This window comes from Cervus canadensis, chromosome 15 (assembly GCF_019320065.1).
Source record: "Cervus canadensis isolate Bull #8, Minnesota chromosome 15, ASM1932006v1, whole genome shotgun sequence".
Taxonomy (NCBI): Eukaryota; Metazoa; Chordata; class Mammalia; order Artiodactyla; family Cervidae; genus Cervus; species Cervus canadensis.
Window position 1 is genome coordinate 15,761,630 of NC_057400.1, and position 16,900 is coordinate 15,778,529.

At 38.9% G+C, this 16,900-nt stretch overlaps 1 protein-coding gene across 6 annotated transcripts in view; it reads left to right on the top strand.

Annotated features, from left to right (window-relative positions):
* Window positions 1–2,386: 2,386 nt before the first annotated feature.
* CCNT2 (cyclin T2) overlaps window positions 2,387–16,900 on the top strand; it is a 32,333-nt gene continuing 17,819 nt past the window's right edge. For 3 of the 6 annotated variants that reach the window (XR_006273104.1, XM_043487534.1, XM_043487536.1), the window contains exons 1-2: window positions 2,388–2,591; window positions 3,373–3,454. Coding sequence is in view for 5 of the 6 variants with exons in the window: in XM_043487534.1 (XP_043343469.1) it covers window positions 2,434–2,591; window positions 3,373–3,454 (240 nt within the window). In the remaining variant the exon portion in view is untranslated. Of the gene's footprint in view, window positions 2,592–3,372; window positions 3,455–5,370; window positions 5,398–13,488; window positions 15,523–16,900 lie in introns of those variants that run through there. The other 3 variants (XM_043487533.1, XM_043487535.1, XM_043487537.1) reach the window with 3 other exon arrangements.

The following is a 16,900-nucleotide window of genomic DNA, read 5'->3' on the forward strand; positions in this document are numbered from 1 at the left end:
GTCACAGACATAGAAAACAAACTATGGTTACCGAAGGGGAGAGGGATAGATTGGGAGATGGGGATTGACACATATGCACTGCTGTATACTAAATAGATCACCAACAAGGACCTACTGTATAGCACAGGAACTCTATTCAATATTTTGTAATACCCTATAAGGGAAAATAATATGAAAATGAATATATACATAGAAATAAAATATTATATACAAATAAAATGTTGTTGTTGTTTAGTTGCAACATCATATTTTACTTAGGACTCTTTTGTAGCCCCAGGGACTGTAGCCCGCCAGTCTCCTCTGTCCATGTGATTTCCCTGGCAAGAATACTGGAGTGGGTTGCCATGCCCTTCTCCAGAGGATCTTCCTGACCTAAAGATCAAACCCATGTCTCCTGCATTGGCAGGCAGATTCTTTACCACTGAGCCACCTGGGAGGCCCAAGATAAATACATACATACATAAATAAATATTTATTTATTTAAATGTAATTGGATAGACCAAAGTTTGTTCATTCAGGCTTTTCCATAATATCTTATGGGAAGACCTGAACAAATATTTTGGCCAATATATAGCTGAATCACTCATCAAGTGATGGACACTTGAAACTAATCAACTAACCAACTAATCAACTATAGTTGATATCATAAATCAACTATACTTCCATTTAAAATATATATATTCAATTACTTAAGATGAATTTAATTAAAATAAATACCAACTTCATATTTGCTTAGCTTACATGATTCTGAAGCTTTTTGCCAATCAAAATTGAACAAAAGTGAATAGAAGTTTCCATCAGCTCTCTTTCTTCCCGATCTGCTTAGCTTTGATTTCCTTTTCTTACAGGACTTCTAGGACAACTTTGAAAGGAGCGATGAGACAGGAGTCATGCTTTAGTAGGAAAGTTTCTCACCATTAAGCATGATGCTAGCTCTAAGGTTGTATTAACTTGACTAAGTTGCAGAAGTTCTCTTACATTCCTAGTTTGTTAGAACTTTTATCTTGAATGAGCGTTCAAGGTAGACACTTTTCAAGTGTTGCTTTCAGTCGATCTGCCCTGGAACTACTAAGCAGCCTAAGATGTGAGGCAAGGTAGGTAAGAAAGTAAGTTATTTAGACAACTGTTCACGACAGGTGACTACCAAAATACCTCAATACTGTGTGTGACGGGGGGCAGGCAAAGCCAAGACACATGAGTACACTGAGCATCGGAGCCCCAAAACGATGGAAAAGCCTGGAAATTTAACCAAGAACTCAATGAAAGTACCAGTTGCCTTTAGAAATATGTCTTCCTGTGCTCTAATCTTTGGCAAATAGGAGCCTGGTGAATTAACCGTTCAAGAGGTAGCCAAAGTCGGGCAGGACTTAGCAACTTAACAACAAAAATTTAAAACTCAGAAAAGTATTCACACACAGTAGGCGTTGGCTCAAAGCCAGAGACACACTCACTCCCAGGGTGGAGCTCCGCGGAATTTTCTTGCAGGGACAGGAGAAAGGGTTAATGAATAGTGTTACCATATTCAACACTGATAATTTTTTTTCCTCAGTTGTTTTTACAACATCTGCTTCTCTTCAAACTTCTCTTTAAAATCACAGATTTTTAAAAAACCACTACCGATACAGACTCGAAACCTAATTTGGAAACCAGCTACTCTGATTGCTAATTGGATAACCTTTGGCAGGCAATTAAAATAAACCCTCGGCCTGCGTAGTCGTGGAATTCAAACAAGAAAATGTAGAAATTCAAACAAGAAAATGTGCTACTGAAGAGAAGCACAAACGTAGAGCGTCATTTCTTCTGCACCCTTTCCCAGGTAGGTCCCTGCCAGGGCCACGCGTTAGGCGAAGGCTATCCGCCTACCACTTGAGAGTAGGAAGCCTACGATACTGCGCAGACAGACGCTGAGAAAAACAGAGGATGTGCCGCGCGACTGCGACACAGGAAGGTTCTTTTTTTTTTTTAAAGCGCCGCCAGACTCCAGATTCCAGCATCGCCGGGATTTGAGAGATCACGCCCAGGACACAGGGCGCAGCCGCGTGCCCGCCTTTCTCGTCACCCGATCCGAAACCAGTCTCTCCCTTCCTCTCCACCACGCCTTTAGCCCAGTCAATCCTAGACCCGGCATGCACCGCGCCGACCTTTTCCTTCCAGCCGACCCCCACCTGCGGGCGCCTCCAAATGACAAGCGGCGCGGAGCATTGTGGTCCTGTGCGCGAGAGCGAGGATGGAGGCAGGAAAGAGAAAGCAAAAGGCTTGGGTGAGCCGATAGGGCGGTCCCCGCGCACGCGCACGCGCGGCGACGGGGGTGAAAAGGGGCGGTGCCTGGTCTACGGCGAGCGGAGTGGGGCGGGGTCGCGCGGCCTTGGCGGGGAGTCTGCGAGCCCGGAGGGGCGGGGGGTGGGTGAGGGAGCGGGCGGAGGAGGAAGTGTCATGGCGTCGGGCCGTGGAGCTTCTTCTCGCTGGTTCTTTACTCGGGAACAGCTGGAGAACACGCCGAGCCGTCGCTGCGGAGTGGAGGCGGATAAAGAGCTCTCGTACCGCCAGCAGGCGGCCAACCTCATCCAGGAAATGGGACAGCGTCTCAATGTGTATCCTTTCTCATTCTTGGCCTTCCGCCGCTCACGCCCTGTCCCTCTCACTACTCGCCCGGTCGCCGGGCCTGGTGCCCCGCGAACATGGCGCCGTCGCCTCTGCCTTTGGCTGGGCCTCGGCCGCGCAGTAAGGGAAGGCAGGTTCGGGTTCGGAAGGCCGCGAGCGACCGGCGGAGGGGTGGAGGAGGAGGGGAGACCGGGAATGCGGGCCGGGAGGCTGCGTTGTGTAATCTGTTTGGGGCCGCGCGTGGTGGTGGCGGGGGATGGGAGTGCCGCCCAGACGAGAGGGGACTTTTAGGGATTATCGCAGAAAAGAGTAGGTTGCTTCGACTTCTCCTCTGAGAAGGGCTTGAGAGCTAGCTCTCCTCGCGAATTTGATGGCGGTTCTCGTACCTTGGGACCGCACGAGAGGTCTTTACATTCTTGACAAGGTTTTGTGTGGGTGTGCGCGCGCGTGTTTCAACTCTGATTTGGGGTTTAGTCAGCCGTAGCCATTGATCGATCCTTCCTGGGCTCGTTGAATTTCAATGTTAGAGCGAAATGCTAGGCATTTGTTGTTACTGTTAGTATTGCCATTTCGGTGTGGAGCCTTTTATAACCGCCAGCCCCCACCCTACCATCCTGTGGGTATTTATTTATTTATTTATTTACTTTGGGGGATTTGGTTTTGAGTGAACGGGTGGCGTTGGAAAGGACCGTAGATTGGATATTTTCCTTCAAAATTGTTGTGGAAAGAGATCTTGTTTTTCTCCAATATTTCCTAAATGTTACGTTCCAGCTCTCAGCTTACAATAAACACTGCGATTGTTTATATGCACAGGTTTTACATGCACCATTCTTTCACCAAATTCAGTAGATATGTAAGTACTATTTTATTGTACTATATTATTGTTTGTTTTTACTGCAACCAAATTTTAAGGGTCAATCAATAAGTAGGAAGGAGTTGGTCGTGGATTTTGCTTCTGTATTTAGTGTTCCAAGTTAACAGTGAAGGTGAATGGGTTGATAAACATTTTGCTTCAAATGCTCGGTTTCTGGTTCGTTGGTTTGTTAGTTGTTTAATTTGGGATGACAAGCTGCCAGGCGCTGTGTCAGGCTCTGCCGGCTCTTTTGAGCTGAGAGATAAATCAGAAGCATTTCTTTTCTCAAAGAGTGTTTATTACATTTGTATGTATTTAAGTTTTATAGTCAACATTTAAACAGTTTCAGATAGTGATGTACAATGTGATGGGGGAAACGCCGTCATCTGGACGCATATTGTTTGAAATAGTGTGAATTGGGCTTAGTTTAATTGCAACGTTGTTTTATAATAATCCTTTGAAAGAAGTAATGTTTAGCAAAAGTATTTCACTTGTTAACACAAGTTATCAAACGTTATTTATCACAGTTTAGCATTAGTTGTCTACTTCAATTTTTGGTAATTTGAATGTGTCTTGCTTCAGACAAAACTGTTGTGTGTGTATATAATTAGTTTGAAGTACATCTTACCTTCCAGTACTAAGGTACTGATTTGGAACATATGCTGTAAATCTTGTGTGTCACAAATTGAGTAGTGGCTTTTAGTTGCAATTTTAAATTATGAAACAGGGCAGTTGGATGTGTGCTCTTTTCAGAGAAATATGCGTACTGTGTTATACCTGTTAACAAAGAAAACTACATATCATTTAGAAATACTTAACTCTAAGGTAAATGTTTTACCTTATTTCTCACCATGTTTTTTGCTCACAGCTATTATTTTAGAATGTTAACTCTGAAAGGTGTGTGGAAAAATTGACCATGGAAGACTTCACGCATTGATTGTTATTAGACCTTTTAAGAAAACAGTTTTTGAAAAGGTTCTTTTTTTGAGTTGTAAGAAAGGAAAAGCTTCATACTTTAGATTGATTCCTGTATTAATCTCTTCTGATCGTAAATCTGACTTGGTTTATCAGATTGGCATATAGGTTTATCTTAAACACAATATACATTTCTTATATACATTTTGATCTCTTGCAGTCTCCATAGCTTCTATTCTTCATCTTTTAAATCTGTGTGATTCTTGTTCTGTTTTTATTTCCCTAGTTATTTCTTGTGCATAGTACTTAGATCAGTGATAGTGTTGGGAAGAGAGAGGAAACCTTTTTGGTAGTAATATTTAGATTGAAAGAAATAGCATTGTTATTTAAATTGTCTTCTAAGGCAGTAGTGAACTGATAAATACTAATATAAATATGACTTAAGTAGCCCTGGAAAATACTGGCAGGAATCACAAAATAGTTGTGGAAGTTCTTTGTGTGGCTGCAGATGGCCATTTGCTTGCTTTTCTACTTCAGTAGTGATTTCACTACAAGACAACACTTCTCGTTTTGAACCGTCCCTCTTTCATAATTTGTCTTTATGGCCTGTTTGGTATGCTTTAAAGCAAATGCTTACAGCCAAAATTCACAGCTGTAACTTTAAATTGACTGGTGAAGCCCAGGTCGCTGGCATTCTAACTCTTGTTATTTTGTTTAAATGCCGTCATTTAATAAGAAAGCCAAAATACTCATTTTTATTACCCTACTTTCTGTCTTGTGTGTGTATAAAGGCAAACCTCAGTGTTGTACGGAGTTGTTATTAGCAGAATAATTGAAATCTGATGTTAGTTTCTGTTTTGAGAAGTAAATTGCACTCTTTATTTCTAACCATTGTCTTTTTTACCTTTGCTGTTATATCAAAAGTGGTTTTAATATTTGTGTTGGTGCACTTGCAACAATTGCACAGCCTCACTCTTTTATCTTTTTTCCTATTCTTTTAGGGTGAAGGGGGTGGTCTCAAATTGAATGTGAGTCACTTTTAAATTCATATTCTGCCACATTATTAGGAAAAGTTTTCTTATAAAGTTATAGTGGAATGTCATAGTAAACTTTAAAAAAGCGTGAGTCATTACAAAGTAAATTAAACACCATTTGGTAAATTAAACCATAACAAGCTTAAATTTAAAGATGTTAGTGACAAAATATATCCAATTTTATAATAAATATGCCTTCATTATATTATAATATTTATGTGGCTTTATTTTTTCTCACATTGACAAATTTAAAAGTAAAAAATCCCCTAAAGGTCAAGTTGCTCTTGTGTTAAAAATCAGTGTCAACAGTGCTGTCTTTCATCATTGTCGGTTTCTCTTTTTAGAAGGTTGGCTTGCTATCAGCAGGAAATGAGTTTTATATGTAACCTAATTACATAAATCTATCTTTTACTCACTAGATGCAGTAAGATTTATGTAATTAAGATTAGTAATTGAAGAATGGCCTTGCTGGATCAAGCTCAAGATGAATCTAGTAAAGTGTATAAAAAAAAGCCCTGGAACCAACAGTGCCTCCAAAGTATATCCTGTGGGAGAGCATGCTCCCCTGTGTCAGCCATAGAGCACATATTGACTCAGCTTCTCCTAGGAACTCTGTTCATTAGTTTGTTTGGTTAGTCAAGCTTACAATGCACTTGTTTCTTGTATTAATTCTAAGTCTCATGAGTTCTCTTAAGATGAGGTTGTAAAGAGCACACTCTTAGTATTTTTATTGGTCATTGTTTAGTTTCCTAGCATTTCTCCAGTTCATGGGGTCATTTTAATCTTCTCCTTACTTTCTTTAGTTCTGTTGGCCTCTTTCTTGAACTGCAGCAATTGAAACATTATAATATGCCAAACTGAAATGTATTTTAGTTTAAGATATCAAATACATGGTTAGTTAAGCACAGTATTCAGAACTAACGATTTTTGACCTCTGAGAATGTGTCGTCACTGTCATATCTGAGTTTCATTAAATAGATCTAAAATTAGTCAGCTGATAAGCATAAAGGAACTTGTATTTGCTTGTGCTGAAAAATGATTACCACTTTTTGCTTTCAGTCTTAATTGTTCTCAGTTGACTTGGCTCTTGACAATAGATAGCACTTGAAAATTTAAAGATGTTCTTTCTGCATTCTTTTCCTCCTCTGTAAAGACTGAAATGATTTAAAGGAAAGCCATTCTTATAACTATCTAGAAAGTTGCCCATAGTCCTGATTGTTTGTCCTATAATAAAGCATTCTCCCATTCTGATTTTTAATAATAATCTTTGCATCAAAATGTATTCAAGATGACAGGGCAGGGCTGTCATATGCAGAATCTTAGTTCCCAGACCAGGGATCAAACCTGGCCCCTCTGTATTGGCTGCCAGAGTCTCAACCACTGGACCACCAGGCAAGTCTGGTGCAAGATTTTTTAAGCAGTAGATTTCATCCAATTTACACTAACTGTTGCTTATTTATACTCAAATTGCTCATCAAATCACCAAAAAAAATTGACATTTGTGAAAGAAAACCAACATTTTGGTAGAATTGGTTAGCTAAGGGTTTTGTTTAAATTTTTATTGTGAAAGCTATAAATTTCTCTCAAACATAGGCATGTGAATAAAGTTAAATGTAAAAATTCACCACTACCACCTCTCAGCATTCAGGCTGGAAGGTAAGCACTGTAAGGACAAGGGGTGTTTGTTTATTTCTTTTCTTTTTTGACTGTATTCACCATTACCTCACATGAGATAGATATTCATCAATGGTTTGTCAACAGAATGGATCAAATCTTGTTGCTTCACAGGTGTGTTGAATGAATTCTTCTACATTTTCTTCTATATACATTCTCCCCCTTTAGATACATTTAAAGTGTTTTATTGTTTGAAAATTAACAGACACGTGCTAAATGAAAATGGTAGAAAAGGGGTTATGATAAACCTCCCTCCCATCTAAGTGTCTGAGCCCCTGGCCCTACACCATTTGCTGTTCATTGTTTTTGTGTGCCCTTTCAGAAATACTTTTTGCTTGTGCAAACATTTGTGTGTATCTTTATCAGCAAAAGAAAGGGTTTTTGTTTGTTTTTTCACAGGCATTGGATCCAGCACATAGCAGCAAATATAAAAACATACAGAATTGGACTGATCCTAGTTGGGGACAGATGTGGCTGTTTCTGGAGAAGTAATTTTTAAGGTGGCACTAGAAAAGGATGGTATAGATTTACCTAGTGGTTCTCAGCCAGCGGCAGTTTTGCCCACCACCCATTTAACAATGTTTGGAAACATTCTGGTTGTCACAACTAGGGGAAGGGGTACTACTGATACGTAGTGAATAATAGAAGCCAGAGATGCTGCTAAACATCTTACAGTGCACAGGGTTGCCCGCTAAAGCAAAGAGGTACCTGGTACAAAACGTCAGTAGTGCTAAGGTTGAGAAAACCATGGGTTAACCTAAAGAGTTAAGGAGACTAAAGCTATGTTATCCTTACTAGATTAATTTTGAGTGTTTGGTGAATTTTATATGTTCTAGTAAGAAATTGCCTATTCATCTGGTAATTCCTCAAGGACCTTAAGAACAAAGATAAATTTGTGATCTTTTTCTAATTTAGGGCTTTAGGGAAACATTTTTGATATTCCTAAAATTTAAAGTTTAAATTTAGTTTGCCTTTCTGTGACGTACTAATGTGTTCCTTAGCCTCTTATTTGAGCTTTTTGTGAGTTTCTTATCATGTTAGCAAATATTTTAGTAGTTTGTCTTCTAATTTTGTTATGGTGGTTTTTGACATAATTTTTTTTGTTATTCAAACATACCAGCCTTTAATTTTGCTTTATTTCATTACTTTTATCTGGAGATAAGTGTCTACTATATTCATTTACTGTTTTCATGGGAAGAGTTTCTTGGGCTTCTGTGTTTGTTTTTCCTCCTTAGGTTAATTTTGGTGTGTTGTTCTTAAATATTTATCTGAAGTTGGTTACCCTCTTATTGCGAATAAGGAAGAAAAGAATCATAAAGGTTAAACACTTTGTCTGAAGTCACACAGCAACAGAGTGACAGAAGCAAAAATCTCACCCAGATCTAGACTCCATTGTTCATGCAGTTATCACTATTTCTGCCTCAAGTGTCTGTTGTTAGGAATCTTTTCATAGCCTTGACATTTATCACTGAAAGCAGTACATATAAAACTTTTGCATTGTGCCAGTTGTGATTCACCAGCTTCCTGCATGGGAATTACCAAAATGTTCCTTTAAAATACGCTTTAGTGAACTGTATCTTAGACCTGTGTAATCAGGATACTTGTGGTGAGACCTGGGATCCTCTCTCTTACTGTTAAAGTAACACTGGTGTCTGCTAAAGTTGAAGATTGTTCATTTTAATTTTTATTTCTCCTCTGTGTCTCATAATCCATTATACAATCAGCCCTCTGCATCTGTGGGTTCAACCAACCGTGGATTGAAACTATTTGGGAAAAATTTAACGTTTCCAAAAAGCAAAACTTGTGTTTACCCCACACCAGCAGCTCTTAATATTTACATACGAGTTGTGTTGTATTAGGTATTATAAGTAATCTGGAAGTGATTAAAAATATAGAGAAGGATGTGGATAGGATATATGCCAATACTACGCCATTTTATATGACTTGAGCATCCATGGGTTTTGGAATCTGTGGAAGGGTCCTGGAATCAGTCACTCCGGTGGCTACTGAGCGATAACTTGTACAATGGCCATATTTTCTGGGAGCTAAATCAGCATGTATTTCAGTTCCTTTAGCTGCTAGAATAAAATGTCTTTGAAATCTTAGTGGTTTCTTTTAGGATTGACTGGTGTGATCCCCTTGCAGTCCAAGGGACTCTCAAGAGTCTTCTCCAACACCACAGTTCAAAAGCATCAATTCTTTGGCGCTCAGCCTTCTTTATAGTCAATTCTCACATCTGTACATGACTACTGGAAAAGCCATAGCTTTAACTACACTGACCTTTGTCGGCAAAGTGTTGTCTCTACTTTTTAATACACTGTCTAGGTTTGTCAAGATCTTCCCTGTAGCTCAGATGGTAAAGAATCTGCCTGCAATGCAGGAGACCTGGGTTCGATCCCTGGGTCAGGAAGATGCTCTGGAGAGGGGAACAGCAATCCACTCCAGTATTCTTGCCTGGAGAATCCCATGGATAGAGGAACCTAACGGGTTGCAGTACATGGGGTTGCAAAGAGTCAGACACAACTGAGCGACTAACACACACACACACACACACACAAGGTTTGTCATAGCTTTTCTTCCAAGGAGCAAGCATCTTATAATTTCATGGCTGCAGTCACCATCTGCAGTGAGTTTGGAGCCCAAGAAAATAGTCTGTCACTGTGAGCATAATTTCACCATCTATTTGCTGTGAAGTGACAGGACCGGATGCCATGATCTTTGATTTTTGAATTTTTCGTTTTAAGCCAGCTTTTTCACTTTCTTTCACCTTCATCAAGAGGTTCTTTAGTTCCTCTTCACCTTCGGCCATAAGGGTGGTGTCATGTGTATATCTAAGGTTCTTGATATTTCCCCTGGCAATCTTGATTCCGGCTGTGCTTCATCCTGCCCGGCATTTCACTTGATGTACTTTGTTCTTGTATTCCCTGAAAATTGCCAGTTGGGTCCAGAAATTTGATCAGACTCATGTTAGATCCCTTTGGCAAGACTGCCAGTGCTATTACATTCTTCATTCGGGACACTCCTAATGTCTGGTTTCTTTTTGTGGTGTTGGCAGCTGTTGATATTCAGTGCCTCGATCCTTTAATTCATTGATACTCTTAACTCATTTCTTCATTTTTAAGTTGTAATATTTTTTATAGTGAAATGCTGTGATTCATCTACTATTTGGACACTTGCTGGTACAAGTTTATATGGGAAAGGTAGAATAAATACTTGATTCTTGCCCTGTGTTTACCACCTTTGTTGAGATAAAATCCCCACACTGTTTCACCTTTTGAAAGTGTACAATTCAGTGGCTTTTGTGTACGTTCATGAAGTTGTGTGCATCAATTTAAGAAATTGTCATTACCCCAGAAAGAAACCCCACATCCTTTAGCCATCTCTTCCCATTCTTCCCCCCAGCCTATTGGACAGTCGCTATAAATGAAATCATTCAGTCTGTGCTCCCTTATGACTGACCTCTTTCACTTAGTGCGTGATGTTTTCAGGGTTCATCTGTGTTGTGCTGTGTGTCAGTACTTGGTTTATTTTCATGCTGAACCACCATTGTACTGCATTTTGTGTGCACATTCACCAGCTGATGGAATTTGTGCCGTTCCTGCTTTTTGGCTGTTACGTTACCGCTGTGAACGTTTCTGTGGGTTTTGTGTTTCTACATAAGTGTTTTGAAACCAGAACCATATTTTGGTTGCCCTTGTATTTTCCCAGGAGAGGAATTGCCAGAGCATATATAATTCCATACCCATATAATCTGGGATAGTTTCCTCAAATATTTTGTTATAGCAAGACATTCCAGGTTCATCTTGTACTCTTCCTTTTAATCTTCATTCATGCTTAGTTCTGCAGGTAACTTTATTTGTATTGTTCACTTGAAAGTGAAAGTATTGGTCGCTCAGTCCGACCCTCTGCAACCCCAATAGCCCGTCCAGGCTCCTCTGTCCATGTAATTCTCCAGACAAGAATACTGGAGCAGGTGGCCATTCCCTTCTCGAGGGGGTCTTCCCAGCCTAGAGGTTGAACCCAGGTCTCCCGTATTGCAGGCAGATTCTTTTCCGTCTGAGCCACCAGGGAAGTATTGTTCACTGAAAGTTGAAAGCGTTAGTCACTCAGTTGGGTCCTACTCCTTGCGACCCCATGAACTGTAACCCACCAGGCTCGTTTGTCCATGGAATTTTACAGGCAGGAATACTGGAGTGGGTTGCCATTTCCTCCTCCAGATGATCTTCCTGACCCAGGGATGGAATCCAGGTCTCCTGCATTGCATGCGGGTTCTTTACTGTCTGAGCCTCTGGTGCTTATGTTGAAGTCTCTGAGTCATTTTGTTTGAAGTTCTCTTGAAGATCATGGAAACAGTATTGTCTGATTTCTTGAAGGATAATAGTTTGTGCCCTTTATCCCCAAGGTCGGTTTGGGGCTGTAAAGTACTTGGCTCTTGCTTTCTTTTCTTGAGTATCTTAAATTTATGTAAACTTTTTTCTTTTCTGGTATAAAGCATTGCTGGCAGTTTGGGTGGTGGTCTAATTTTCTTTCTTTTTTTTTTTTGCCTAAGTAGCTCAGGAGTTTTTTTTTCCCTTTAAACTTAGTAGTCTCAGTACAGTGCGTTTTTGTCTTGGCTGTTCTAGGTTGATACGATCAGATGTGTGATGTGCTCTTGGAATATGTGGTTTCATATCCTTTTTACTTAGGTTTTATGTTACAAATTGGTTTTTTAATGTCTGTTCGGAGGTGAGTTAGCTTTTTGGTGTTTTTTAATTGTGGTAAAATATAGCATAAATGTGACATTTAAGCCATTTTTAAAGTGTATTAGTTCAGTGGCGTTAAGTACATTCACATGGTTGTGTAGCCATCACCACCATCCATCCATCTCTAGAACTTTTTTATCTTCACAAACTGAAACCATTCATTAATCGAACTTCACATTTCTCCTTTCCCTCAGCAACCACCATTCTACTTTGTCTATGAATTTCACTCTTTTTGGTACCTCTTATAAGTAGACTCTTCAAATATTTGAACTTTTGTGTCTGGCTTACTTCACTTTACATACTGTTTTCAGGATTCATCTTTGTTGTAACATGTGTCATAATTCCCTTCCTTGGCTAAAGCTGAGTATGTACCACAAATTGTATCACAATTTGTTGATCCATTTTAATCTGTCACTGGACAGATGTATAGCTATTATAAACATGAGTGTACAAATTGCTCAGTTCCTTACTATCAGTACTTTGGGGTATGTACCCAGATACAGAATTACTGGATCACATTGTAATTCTGTTTTAATGTTTTGAGAAACTGCCATCCTGTTTTCCCCAGCACCAGCAGCATCTCATATTCTAGCTAGTAATGCACACAGATGTTAGCTTCACATCCTCTAAGGCTCACTCTTTTCTGGTTTTCTGATAATAACCATCCTCATGGGTGTGAAGTGATTGAACGTTTGATTTGCAATTTTCTGGTGACTACTGACGTTGGACACCTTTTCATGTGTTTATTGGCCATTTATATGTATTCTGTGGGGAAACATCTATTCAAGTCCTTTGTCCATATTTTAGTTGGGTGTTGTTACTTTATGTGAGTTCTTCATATACTCTAAATGTTAATCCATTATCAGATACATGATTTGCAAGTATTTTCTCCTATTCTATAGGCCAACTTCTCTTTTTTCCCTAATGCACAAGAGTTTTTAATTTTGTTGATGTGCAGATTACCTATTTTTCTTTTGCTGCTTGTGCTTTTGGTGTCATATCAAAGTAATCATTGCCAAATCCAGAATTAAGAAGTTTTTCCCATCATCTTCTAAGTTTTATAGTTTTAGTTCTTACATTTAGGTCTTTGATCCATTGTGAGTTAATTTTTGTATATAGTATAAGGTAAAGGTCTCGTTTTTTTTCATGCAAGTATTCCATTTTCTCAGTACCTTTTGTTGAATTTTTTTTTTAAGAAATTGTTTTGTTGCTGTTTTGGCCGCTCTGGGTCTTCATTGCTTTTGTGGACGTTTCTCTTGTTGCAGAGCACAGGCTCTAGATGCATGGGTTTCAGTAGTTGCAGCACGCTGGTGCTGCTGCTGCTAAGTAGCTTCAGTCGTGTCCGACTCTGTGTGACCCTGGACCACAGCCCACCAGGCCCCTCCGTCCATGGGATTCTCCAGGCAAGAGTGCTGGAGTGGGCGCCATTGCCTTCTCCAAGTTGCAGCACGAGGCCTCAGCAGTTGTAGGGCTTAGTTGCTGCAGGCATGTGAAATCCTTCCGGACCAGGGATGGAACGTATGTCCCTGGCCTTGGCAAGTGGATTCTTACCCACTGTGCCACCAGGGAAGTCCCTGAAGTGTGTCTTTCTAGCAAGATTTTTGATGCTTAGGGACAACTCTTTATTTTTTTCTTACAGTGTCTTTGTATGACCTAGATACTTGTTATCGAACTCTTTTGAGAGCTTTAATAAGTAGATGTGCTTCAGGGGAGCTTTTCTAGCTTCACTGTTCCTTTGTGTAGTATTCAGAAATGTAGCAGGTTTCTTTTTCTGTTCTGGAATCCTTTTTCTGTGAGTCTTTGCTGAAGCTGCACCATTACCATTTTTCCTTAACTATGGTCATAGTCCCAAATTCTAAGCTGCAATACCTAGAACTAGTTGGATATTTGTTAATGAAGCATCTTCAAGGCACAGAAAATAGTTAATTCTAGTTTTAGGGGACAGGGAGTGTTGGGACAGTTAAGGGATATGGGAGAAATAGCCTCACCAGCCTGTGGGACCTAAAGATGAACCCTAAAGATATATTAGAACAAGCTTCTTGACAATGTATTAGCAAATAGAAAACAGACTTGGAGTTCTTTGCTTCTGTTAGGGCTTTTTTTTTTTGATTAGGAGATTGAAAAGTAACAAAATGACTATGGCTTTTTCTTAAATACAGATGTATGCACAAAGTTTATGCAGTAAATTAATTACTTAAAGAATAAAGACAAAAATGATTTATTTGAAACTGACGGTGATCTAACCATTTTCGGTGACTTAACAATCACCTAAGCTTTTTGTTAATGCAAACTGACCTTGCCTCCGGCTATCAAGGTTGAAGCCAGCAATGAGAGTGAAGAGTGTCAGCAGCGAGAGCATCATGAGCAGGCGGGGAAGACAGTGGCCAGGAATGGGCTGGAGGAGGATAGAGAAGGGAGGGAGTCAGACTGAGAGGAAGAAATCAAAACATACAAAGGCATAGAAAAAGAGAAGTGTGGAAAAACAATTGGAGTGAGAAGAGAAGAGTTACAAGTGTAATCGTTAAAGTAAAACCAGTTGTTGTCATTTCAGTATTTGAATCTGTTTATTATAATAGTTGTTAGGACTGCAGTGAACCCTTTAAAGAACTGAGTGTGTACAAGGAAGAAGATGAGCAAGAAAGGAGGGAATTTTAAAGAGCATGTTAAATCACTTTTTAAATTTAAAATCAACAGTAAAAATACACAACTGTTTTATTTTGCAACATAGTACACTTAATCTTAGCCAAAAGGCCTAGAAGCAATATAGTAATGATAATATTTGAGTCTTAATACACAGCTATTGTTTTATCTTGCAACATAGTACACTCACTCTTAGCCAAAAGGCTGAGAAGCGATGTAGTAATAATATTTGAGTCATACTAACTATGAGGCACTATTCTAAGTGCTTTACATATATTGATTCCTTTCATCCTCAGCACAGCTTTATAAGCAGATACTATTTCTCCCATTTTACAGATGCGGAAACTGAACCACAAAGAAAATAAGTAATTTGCCTAGGCTAGTCAGATAACAGAGCCAGGATTCCACTGAGACAGTCTGACTACTATGCTACAGCTGACTTCATCACCTCTACCTCCCCCTTTCCATCATTTGTATGGTATATTTCTGTAGAAATGTGTCTTGTTTTGAGAATGTAATATCCCCATGAAATACTTGAACATCTGCTAGAGTGACAAACTCTGGACACTATTTAAAGATCAATTTTTATTATCTTTAGTTAGAGTACCTTGAGAAAATTTATTAAACTAGGTACCAGAGCACAGAAGATGGATAGTACATGGTCCCTGTCCCCAGTAAACTGAATCTCAGTTTGTAATTGGTCATGTGAACCAGCCAGGTGTTTACTCCAATATTGGTATAAATTCTTTGACTTTGAACCAAGTTTGGTAACGAATGTTTGTTGCCTTCAGAAGTGTGTTCACCTTTAAAAGCCACAGACCAACTAGAAATGTTGTCATTACTTAAACTTTTGGAGTTATTTTCATTTTAGTAAGCCATACAACAAAATCAGCTTTTCATACAAAAAGCAGTAGTACCTAGTTTAATTACCTTCCTTAGTCATCCTTAAAATTAAAGCCTCACATGGATATTCACTAAGTATTTATCTAAAAAGGTGTTTTGTTTTGTTTTGTTTTTACAGCCCTGATGGAGTAAGATGTTTGCAGGCAGTAGAGGAGGAAATGTGAGTGGAGTTAGTGGATTTCACCAGGAACTTTGGAAGAGTGTTGGCTATTAGTGTTGCTCTGAAGGAGAATGAGACTTGAACGCTATTTAGAGGGAGAACAGAAAGACTTCTGTTAGGCATGTGGGTAAATAAACAAGGAACCTACCCTGAAGATCAATGTTAAGCTCCTCTAATGCTTTTTTTTTTTTTTTTTTTTAAATTTTTGTAGAATTTTAGAATCATTCACTAGTACGTGTATTGTGAGTCCATTGAGACTATCTTCTAAGGTTAAGGACTGTGTGACTTAAAAGTTCTTCTTGATATCAAGGTTTACAAAAAGTCTGAAAAGGATGGAGCTGATACTAGGAGTCCTAAGAGATTTTTACCAAGAAAAACTCATTGGAGATTTTCAGAAGTGCCTTTTAGGAAAGTTAAGAGAAATTATCTGGCAGTTAGGCAAACAGTTTATTAAGTTCAGCCTAATTTGACTTTTCACTTGAGCCTCTATGCTTCACTCTCTGACAGATAGTTCTAATATTTGAATTTTGGCATAGCCATTCCCCTTTTTGACATGAATGAGATAATAAATGAAAGATTGTGGGAAACTGAAAGTATATTCATTTTATTGGTTCTTGGATTTCATACCTTGGCATTGGCTCTTAGATTTTTATAATATTTGGAATACTGTGAAATTAATATTGGTGCCTTTATATGGATTATCCACATGTCATTCATTAAGTATTGTGAACAGCAGCTGCACAATGCTAGATAATGGGAACACAAGTGAATAATTTAGTCTCTGTGTTCAAGCTTCTTCTAGACTGGTAGGGCAGGCAAATACAATAAACCAGAATTTAGAGTACAGTGTAAGTACAATGGCAGAGGAATGTACTGTTTCCTATTGAATAAAGAAGAGCATTTCGCTCTGATTCCAGAAGTTGGGAGGATGTGATCTTTTGAGATAGGTAAGCTGTTAAATAGCAAAGGAATTAATCAAACTAGATAACAGTCATAAGAAATTTTCAGTATGTAGAAAAAAATGACAGAACAGATGGAAGGTAATTGTCTATTCTAAGTTATCTTACACTTTTTACATCTTAGGAACCCCCCTGCCCTGGATCACTGCTATATAACTGGTATTTCAAGAATACTGACTAATTTTGGTATTGCTTGATTAAATCAGTTTAGTCTACATCCATGAAAACTAAGTATAAGTTGCTTTTTTGAGCATTCTCAATTTTTTAATCCTTCCTTGTCATTTTAATTTTAAAAGACTGAAATAAATTCAGTCTTTAAAAGACTGAAAGTCCAAGGTGGACTTACTCAGTCTATTTAAGGTAACATTATTTTTGATTGTTTAGAGCCAAACTCACTTAATTTTAGGTCTGTTTTAAAG